This window comes from Carica papaya, chromosome 3 (genome assembly GCF_054855325.1).
Source record: "Carica papaya isolate Zhongbai chromosome 3, ASM5485532v1, whole genome shotgun sequence".
Lineage (NCBI taxonomy): Eukaryota > Viridiplantae > Streptophyta > Magnoliopsida > Brassicales > Caricaceae > Carica > Carica papaya.
In genome coordinates, this window is record NC_142311.1 from 25,928,848 (window position 1) to 25,938,034 (window position 9,187).

Consider the following 9,187-nt stretch of genomic DNA (forward strand, 5'->3'; position numbering starts at 1 on the left):
TAGCATATAATAAAGTGGTATTTAAAAGAAGATAAATTTAAACTTGAACAAACAAAAAGAGTAAATTTAGAATTCAGTATACCTATTTTTCTAAGCAATCCTTCTTTCAATCTCCTTGTTCACTAATTGTCTTTGGAGTTGGTACTCTGAACAAATTCCATTTCTTTTCCTTCCTTGGCCGAAGCTAGAAACAAATCCTCATCTCTTCTTTTTCACCCAGCTGAAACCTAGTCTCCTCCCTCTACTCTCTCAAACCCACTACATTTTTCCTTTTCCTTTTACTTGATAACCTCTCCTACCTCTCTAGAATAGAATGCAGCTCCCAAATTTCCCCTTCAAAACTCTTTCATTTCAAATGCATCCCAGTCATCTTTTTATTTCTCTTGACTGCAACATCTGTCATCTCTAATTCTCTTTATAACTTCTTCATAATTTTGACTCACACGTCCCTCTCTTTGTCGTTTCTCTGGAAATTGGAAGAAGACAACCCTTTATGGAAGGTCACAAATGAAATTGAGTTGTTTCCCTCCCAACACCTCCTCAAAGAACACAATTTTCTTTCAAATTTCTAATTTTTTTAGTCATAACGCATTCATCTACTTGTCTTTCTTCTGTTCATAGTCTTCTTCAAACTTTGCTTTTTAGTTTCAGTTGCCAAGCATGAAGCTGTAAGATTAATTTATGCCAGAGTTTTCAGAACTGGATGCTTTTTGACTTGTTAGGGACTGAATTACGCTGGTTGATATGAAGGTTGATGGCTCAAGTGACATCATATGCTGGCGTGGGTAAATTACTCAAAATATTCAGTTATAAGCAAGGGAAGAAAAGGCTCCTTGTTCACTAAAATATATCACAAATCAATCAATAAGGAGCCTTTTCTTCCCTTGCTTATTGTTGATTTTATGCAGACTGGAGATTAACCTCATGATTGTATTAAAAGAATAACCCTAGCAAAGGCATTGAAGTAAATTGATGATATGGAATTATCTAACGGATTAAAGTAAATTAAACAAGAAAACATTTAACGTATGTAAAAACATTTTATATTCTCCAATTTGTCTTGCAGTTAATCCATGAGAGAGGAATCTAGGGTTCAAGATAAAGTGAGGATGATGGAATGAACTCTTAAAAATGTTTCCATAACATGTTGGCTAACTTGATTATGATTGATGGAAAAATCTTATAAGTAACATTGAACCTTTGAAAGAAAAACCAGACCAGCCGATAAGAAGCATCTTTTTGTCAAACTGTTAAAGCAGCCATGTAAAAGGAAAATAAACAAGCAAGTAAATATTCACACAGCACCAAGTAAACAAGTAAGGCATATTACATTAAATTTATATGATGCGGCTTGTTCGCATCATGTACTATATACCATTAGAAAAACTTAATGGTGAGATAAAATTTTGTTACATTTTTAGAAGTAAAGGAGAACTTTTAATGAAAAATAATTCGGAAAAAAGTTTAGATATTTTTGTAGAATTCATGAGATATTTTAACATTTTAGCCGTAAAAGAATAAATACATCGTTTTTAAATTTTTTAGTTTTATTTTTTATCTAATAAATTTATTTAAATATTCTCTTCATGTCTATTTAAGATTAATAATATATATATATATATAAAATAATGTAAATTATTTAATATTTACAAAATATATATTTTTATTACTTTTTACAAAAAAAAAAATTGTTTAATTTTCTATTAAGTACTTTATTCAAACACCTAATTATTTTTTTAATAAAATTTTTATCTACTTTCAATAACTGAAAATTCTAATTAGATTTTTTAAACAATTGAAGATGTTTCTTACTACAGCCTTTAATACTGTAATTCTTTTGAAGTTAGGATAAATGAATCACTAAAACTATTATAAAAAGAATAAGAAATAAACTACAGTTTTTTTTTTTTTCAACATGCAATATATGTTGATCTTATGTATTTGGTCATTTCCATTAAAAAATATAAGAATATTTTTACTTTGAATGATTATATAGGTTTGATATTGTCACTCTAATATTGATATTCTGATAGTATAATTTTGTTTCTTGCTTGATGCAAAGCTAGCTCCCCATAGATTTAGCTTTTATTTTAATGATACATAAAAATTTTAGGAAATAAGTTTTAAGTTGTAGTAAAGTGACGGGAATACCCTTGTGATGGTTAGTTTTATTGATTTTATTGGTATAAAAGGGACATTTTCTCAAATGTATAAAAAGGACTTCGGCCCAGGATGATTTTATTTGTAAAAAAATATATAAATAATTAATTTAATTTATTTTAATTTAGATTTATTGAATTTTAGAGATAAAATAAATTAGGAATGAAATTGGTAATAATTTTTTTAAAAAAATGATGACATTTTGAATTTGAATGGTATTTTTGAAAGAAAAATTGAAAACGTGGGAGCTAAAATGCAAAAAAAAAAAAAAAGTTCGGCCACGTGGGACGATCTACTTAGTAACCCTGACGAACCAAAGCACGCTGCGTGGCAACCCCGCTGACGTCAGCACCATACGGGAAGCCACATGAGCGATCCGTGTGCTCAGCAATTCGACGACCCAAATCTAATCTCGTGCCCGTGAATAGCCCAAATAGATCGCAATGGACGGCCCAAATTTGCCTATACCATCAGCCTAAACTGAAAACCATCGAACAGTCCTTTTCGCTCTATGTTGACACAAACAGACGACTTAAATCGAAGAGGAGATGAGTATTTAAACTCTTCTTTACAGGAGCACCTAACCCTAGCCGCCAGCCCTCGTTGAAGAAGAATAACCAGACACTGCAGAAAGAGATTGGTCTTTGGCCGCCGCCGCATTGAAACCACTGCCGACAACCAAAAAAGGTAAAATTTTCTCCTTATCGCTTGAAATTCGATTTCGAGTCTCTCTGTGTCCATATCGGAGAAAAAAAGAGGACAGATGAGCTAGAAATCACAAGCGAAGCCCGACGGAGCAGCTGCAGCCAAAACCCTAAACTGCCTCCGATGACTCCCTTCTCATTTTCCATTTCACATGATTCTTTAACCATTGTGTTCACGGTCCCTTTCTGTGCATATTAGTCGGAGGAAAAACCCCAACAGCGAAGGAGAATGGCAGAGCTGTCATACCCGGAGACTCACTGCCGATAGATTTGGGTTTTTGGTTTTTCTAACCAACCGAGGCTTCGTAATATATTTTTTTTTGTAGAGATACGTGTAAAACTAGTTAAAACTGGCTAAGACAAGATGAACCACCACCGTGGGCGTCGAAGCCGGCACCGGAGCACAGTGGTGCCGCCGTACCAAAATTCTAAAATTAGCCAAAAATGATTTTCAACACCGATTTTGAATTTTTGGGTATTTTTGGATACGTGATGAGTATTTTAGTTCATGCAGAGAAAATTCAAAAAATTCAGAGCCCGTCTATGGACCCTCGAGGGTAGTAAGTAGATTAAAACGAAGAGTTACTGATCTTATACATGAAATTAAAATATTACTTGGTTACTTGTTTTTATAGGTTGATTTTGGAAAAACCCGTAACGGTAAGTATGAAATAAAATATTTTAGAGTTAAATGTATTTACTTAAATCAATGACTCCATTAGTTGTTTTGTGATTTTTACCAACCTTCGATTTTTTCATATCAGTTATTAGCGTGATATTTTTACTGAGTTAGTGTAGCTTACATTTTATTAACTATTTTAAATCAAGAATACCAATATCTAGATCTTAATCAGTAAGAGAATTGTGAGTAGTTTGTCTCCTGAACTCTCTTCAAGTACTAGTGGAGGTTAACCCCTAGGATATCTATTTATTTATTTTTAATTATCGTTTGTCTTTTTTTATGAACCAATGTAGAATGGACATTTATGTAACTCTATTGGACATTCCAATTTACTGTATAAGAAATATAAACTCTAATTTTATTGTTCACTTCCGTATTTAGATAATAAATTATTTTATTTAAGTTTCGAGCATTTACACAATCGAATTGGAATGAGGATTGATTAAGGGTGTGGAGAAAGATGGTACTTGTCAATTAAAATGGAGGATCCTCATTGTTCGAGGAATCATAGATGATATCAGAGTAAAGGATCGTCAACTATTTGAACCAAAGTGAATCGTTCTAATTCTTATCAAATTTAACTGGACCAAAAATAATGGTCTTGTTGAACTGTTTTTTTTTTTAACTTTTTCAATTAAATATTAATAAAATTAAAATTAAAAATAAATTTTTTTAATTCTTATTTTTGTATTTTTAATCTAAATTATTTTTTTAGTATTCGGTCAAAATTTGAATCAAACAATGTTTCATCCGATTTACACTAGACAGTTTATTTAGTTCGGTTTTCATCATTTGGTCCGATCTAAATTAGAATTTAACAACTTTTAATGAATGAATATTTTCTTTTTTCAAATGATAGCATGTTAAGACTTAATGCACATTTAATTTCTTGATGTTTTGTATCTTTTTTATTTGATGTTTAACTTTAAATATCATAAATATAGATTTTTAACTACTAGTCTATTTATTTAATTAAATTTTTTGTTAATTTAATAAGCAAGACACCACATAAAGTCACTAAAATACTAATGTGGCATCATGTCACACAATTTACTCGAACTTTTCAGCAAATATGACCTTTTTACCTACGACATTCGACTTGAAATCTCTTCTTCTTTTCACAAATAATTAAAAAAAAAAACATTTGTAATTTGATGCTTTAATTTACTTCTATTTGCTTGATTGAGATGTAAATTTCTCATTAAAACTCAAAATCTTAACCACATTCATAATTTGAAGCTCTACAAGATTAAGAACATTATGTCAAGCCAAATGAAGGGGGGATTACACAAAGCACCAATTAAATATAGTTTAGTTTTTACATATGGAGCAAAATGTAAAGTAAGTTCACAAATTAAAATGTTATGTAGGAAACAATATTTAAAGCAAAATTTTAGTTTGAAAACAGCCTTTGTAAGTATTTATTTATTTATTTATTTATTATTATTATTATTCTAATATAATTAGAATCTTTATAAAGAGAAGCAACCATGGAAAGTCAATAAAATTTTTTTATAGGCTTTGAAATTCTTGAAAGTCAACAGAGAAGAGGGATGTTGAAATTCTCCAAATTCTTGCCAAGGCCAATTAATTGCCCACTATTACTTCAGTGGAATCACCACCCACCCAGCCTTCTAGAAGTTGACTTTCAAAGTGTCAAATATCCTTTTTGGATCATTTAATTAAAATAAAATAAAAAACACAATTAAAAGAAATTTTGAAAATCATTTTAAACTTTTTCTCTGATATATTTGGAACAAGTAATCTACAATTAGTGTGACTAAAAGATAGTGAAAATCTTTTTAATAAAATTTAATCTCATGTGAATTTCTATATGACACCCATATAATATATATTTTAATTTCCATCAAAATATATATTATTTTTTAATTGAATCTGAAAATAAATTTTACAAAATTTTTAAATTTATTAATGTTAGAATATGATGAGCTAGGCTCAATAAATGGGCCACCAAGGACCCAAAATTAGAAGTTTTAGGCCTGCCCCGTCATATCCTGTCTATGATGGGCCAGGCTTGGACCGACCCGTGGCTAATTTTTTTTTGTTTTTTTTTTAAATTGATTTAACTTTAATGATTTTGTCATAAAATTTATTATTTATTATATTAATTTTGTGGATGGGCCAAGGTAAAAGATTTATTCTTAGAAAAGTTTTATCATTTCTTAATTACTTTATTTTCTGTAGTAATATTAATGGTTACAAATATGATAACCAATTTTATCTATTTTCTGTAGAATGTTATGTTATAATTTATATGTATATATTTTTAATTAATAAATATATCAATTTATATTCAACTTATATTATATATATATATATATATATATAATTTAAGGGTAAAAACAGAAAGCAATATGCAAATTCCACCAACCGGTGGAGGGGCCAACTTTAATCAGACTCCCAAAAAAAAAAAAAAAAAGTCCAGTCCTATCCAACTCAAACAAAAACCAATATATATATATATATATATATATATATGTTTTTATATATAAAGAATATAAAAAACACCATAACGGTTCTAACCACAAGAACCCCAGAGGAAAAAATAATAATATAATAATAATTATAACAAAGCATATCTTAATAAACTGATCCAAAGTAAATTTCTTTTGTCTTCTCCACCATCTCCTTTCCTTCTCATCCTCCATTGTTGCAAGCTATGGAATAGTTTTTTAGGTTTCATAGTAAAATTAAGGACATGTTTGGAAGTCACTGAGATTTCCATGTCTTAGCCAATTCAAACCCATTTTTACATTGATAATAATCATCAATGGCTTGATCAATCTCAGCTTGTGTGTTCATAACAAACGGACCATGTTGAACCACTGGCTCATTTAAAGGCTGACCACCAACCAGAATGAATCTTAATGGGTTTGGAGATGTGTTCTTCACTACTAAACCGTCTCCTGAACTGAGAACCAAAACGTGATTTGCAGATGATTTGCGAGAACCAAACATGCCCTCTCCTTGTATGACGTATATGAATGCATTCCATGTTTCTGGTATGCTTTGTTCATACTGGGTTCCACTTTGAAGATTGAAATCTAAAAAGATTGTTGGTGTTCTGGTGTAAACTGGCGATTTAATCCCCATTGATTCTCCTGCTATTACTCGGACTGTCACCCCCTCTTTCTCTCCATATCTTATTTCTGAACTTGGCATTTCTTGGTATTTTGGTTCCATCCTGCAATTTTCTCAAGTATTACAAAAATTCATTTTATATATAAATGCTATTTTAGGCGTGTATATATGTATATGAAGTGACTTACATTTTGTCTTGAGAAGATAGATTGATCCACAGCTGCAATCCCTTGCAGAGTTCATCTCCTCCGGCCATTTCGGAGTGGATTATTCCTCTCCCAGCTGTCATCCACTGAGTCAAAAAAAGAAAGCGCCCATCAAAATTAAAATTATTTCACAAGTATAAACACAACACAAAAAGTCAACACACTCTACAACATTAACATTATGACATTACTTAAAAATGGATTAATATCTAAATAAATTAATTTCTTTAATATATTTTATTAATTTCATAAAACCCGTAATACTAATGATAATAACAAAAAATTTCTAATAAAAAATTCAATTTAATGTTATTAAATTACCTGTACATCACCAGCATGAATTGTCCCCTTATGCCCTGAAAAGTCTTGGTGCTCAATGGCTCCCTGAGATTTAACACAAATCACAAATTAATTTCTTGTTTTGGAAGGTTAATGATTTACAAAACCAGAAATTAGTTTCTAATTAGGTAGATTAATTTATAATACGATTAATTGTCGATAAAAGGATACCTGTAACACGTATGTAACAGTCTCGAAACCTCGATGCGGATGATCTGGAAATCCAGCCGGAGGTGACACTGCAAAATTAACAATTCATTCAATATAATCTGAAAAAACCCAACAAAGCTCCATGGATACAAACAGATGATTTTAATCTTGTGATTGAAAAAATTATTGAAGTAAAAAAAAGCCAAAGAACCTGAAAATTCATCCAACATAATAAATGGGTCCAATGTCCTCAAGTCTCCCCTGAATTGAATAGGCAAAGAAGAGATAAGAAATTAAAGATTCAAGCATATTTCATATTCTAATTTTAATTATTAATATAATTTGATAATTACCTTCCGATGGCTCGGCGTACGACGGCACCTTTGCCTTCGTGTTGAGGTTTGGCCAAAATCTGCTTGACCACCGTTCTGGGTCTGTCAAAACTCATGATGAATCTCAGAGATGAAGCCTTTGATTGTAAAACTCTGTTCATATGCATATGCATATGCATACGCAGACGCATACGCATACATACATCTCTCTCTATTTATGGCTTGCGTGTGTGGATAGACGCACGCAGGTATGGCAACTGACAGAAGAGGAAGTTGGGACGGCGGTGGGACCCTCCTGTCCTCATTGGATCAATCATGATAATCATCATCATGATGTCATCATGATGCCGGGCTCTTCTCCGGTTGAAAGTCAACCTTCTGTTCTCAAACATTCACATCTCCATGATCACGTTCACACGTGTATGTTTCTTTTTTAACATTAAAACATGTTTTTTTTTTTATTGGTTTTAATTAATATAATTAGATTATTTTTTTTAATTTATGGTATTATAATCTACTTTGATTTTTTTTTTTTTTAATTAATGTAATATTTTTAGGAAGTATGAATATGGTTTATACATTAGTATACATATATACAGACACACACACACACACGTATATATAAAAGGTAAAGAAAAAGGAAAATCAAAAGCTTCCAAAAGATGGCATAAATTTCACATTTTAGTTTCCTAAGCAGGCAGTATTGAAGACGTGTATTTTTAAATAATTTCCCAAATCAAGCATGCAAATCTTGAATTGATGTCAATTTTCCTAATCGATTAAACCTTTTAAAGGGGATTTACATCTTTTTTTAGTAGATATCGGATTGAATTATAGCTTAAATTGGGAAAATTAATAACTTGACAATTATAAGGAAAAAAAATAAATAAAACATATAAAAAATTACAATTACAATAAATAAAATTAGGAATATAAGAATAAGATTACAATTTCAAGTTAATTCTATATTCAATTTAAGCTCGTCGTTCATGTATATACATGGAATAAAAATGTAAATCCGTAATTATAAAATTGAAGACAATGTGTGGAGTCATTTAATTTATTAGGACTAAATACTATGAATCAAATAATTAAAGAATAAAATAGATTTGAATGAAATACAACTCCATTACATCTACTAAAAGTATGGACAAAGTAGAGAACTAAGAGAGATGGGCATTATTAATTCCATCAATATTTAAGTTTATAAAATTTAAGAGTGAGATGACCTAAAAACTTGATATATAATTTAAGTTTTTATATTATGTATAGAATTATAAAACCCTCAAAATTATTTACTAAGTTTCATTCTTTCAGTTAAAATCAGTCTAAACAAACTATTTCACTTATTTTGATTTTTGTTTTGTAACAAAATTTTGGTTGTTTCCATTGCTTATTTATTATGTCTACATTTCATTTTTTATTTTGAAAAAAAAAAAGAGAAAATTAGAAATTTACAAATGGAACCGAGGAAAGAAAACAAAAAAAAAAAAAATTGTTTTTGAAAATACG

General features: G+C 30.0%; 1 protein-coding gene across 1 annotated transcript; it reads right to left on the reverse strand.

Moving 5' to 3' along the window:
• Positions 1–6,083: 6,083 nt before the first annotated feature.
• Positions 6,084–7,900, reverse strand: LOC110811406 (pirin-like protein). Its single transcript, XM_022037903.2, has 6 exons — positions 7,697–7,900; positions 7,555–7,604; positions 7,365–7,432; positions 7,176–7,238; positions 6,837–6,940; positions 6,084–6,751 (listed from the first exon to the last, which is right to left on the reverse strand). Exons 1-6 carry the CDS (start codon positions 7,870–7,872, stop codon positions 6,277–6,279), a joined length of 936 nt encoding a protein of 311 aa, XP_021893595.2. The 5' UTR covers positions 7,873–7,900; the 3' UTR covers positions 6,084–6,276.
• Between the last annotated feature and the right edge of the window lie 1,287 nt (positions 7,901–9,187).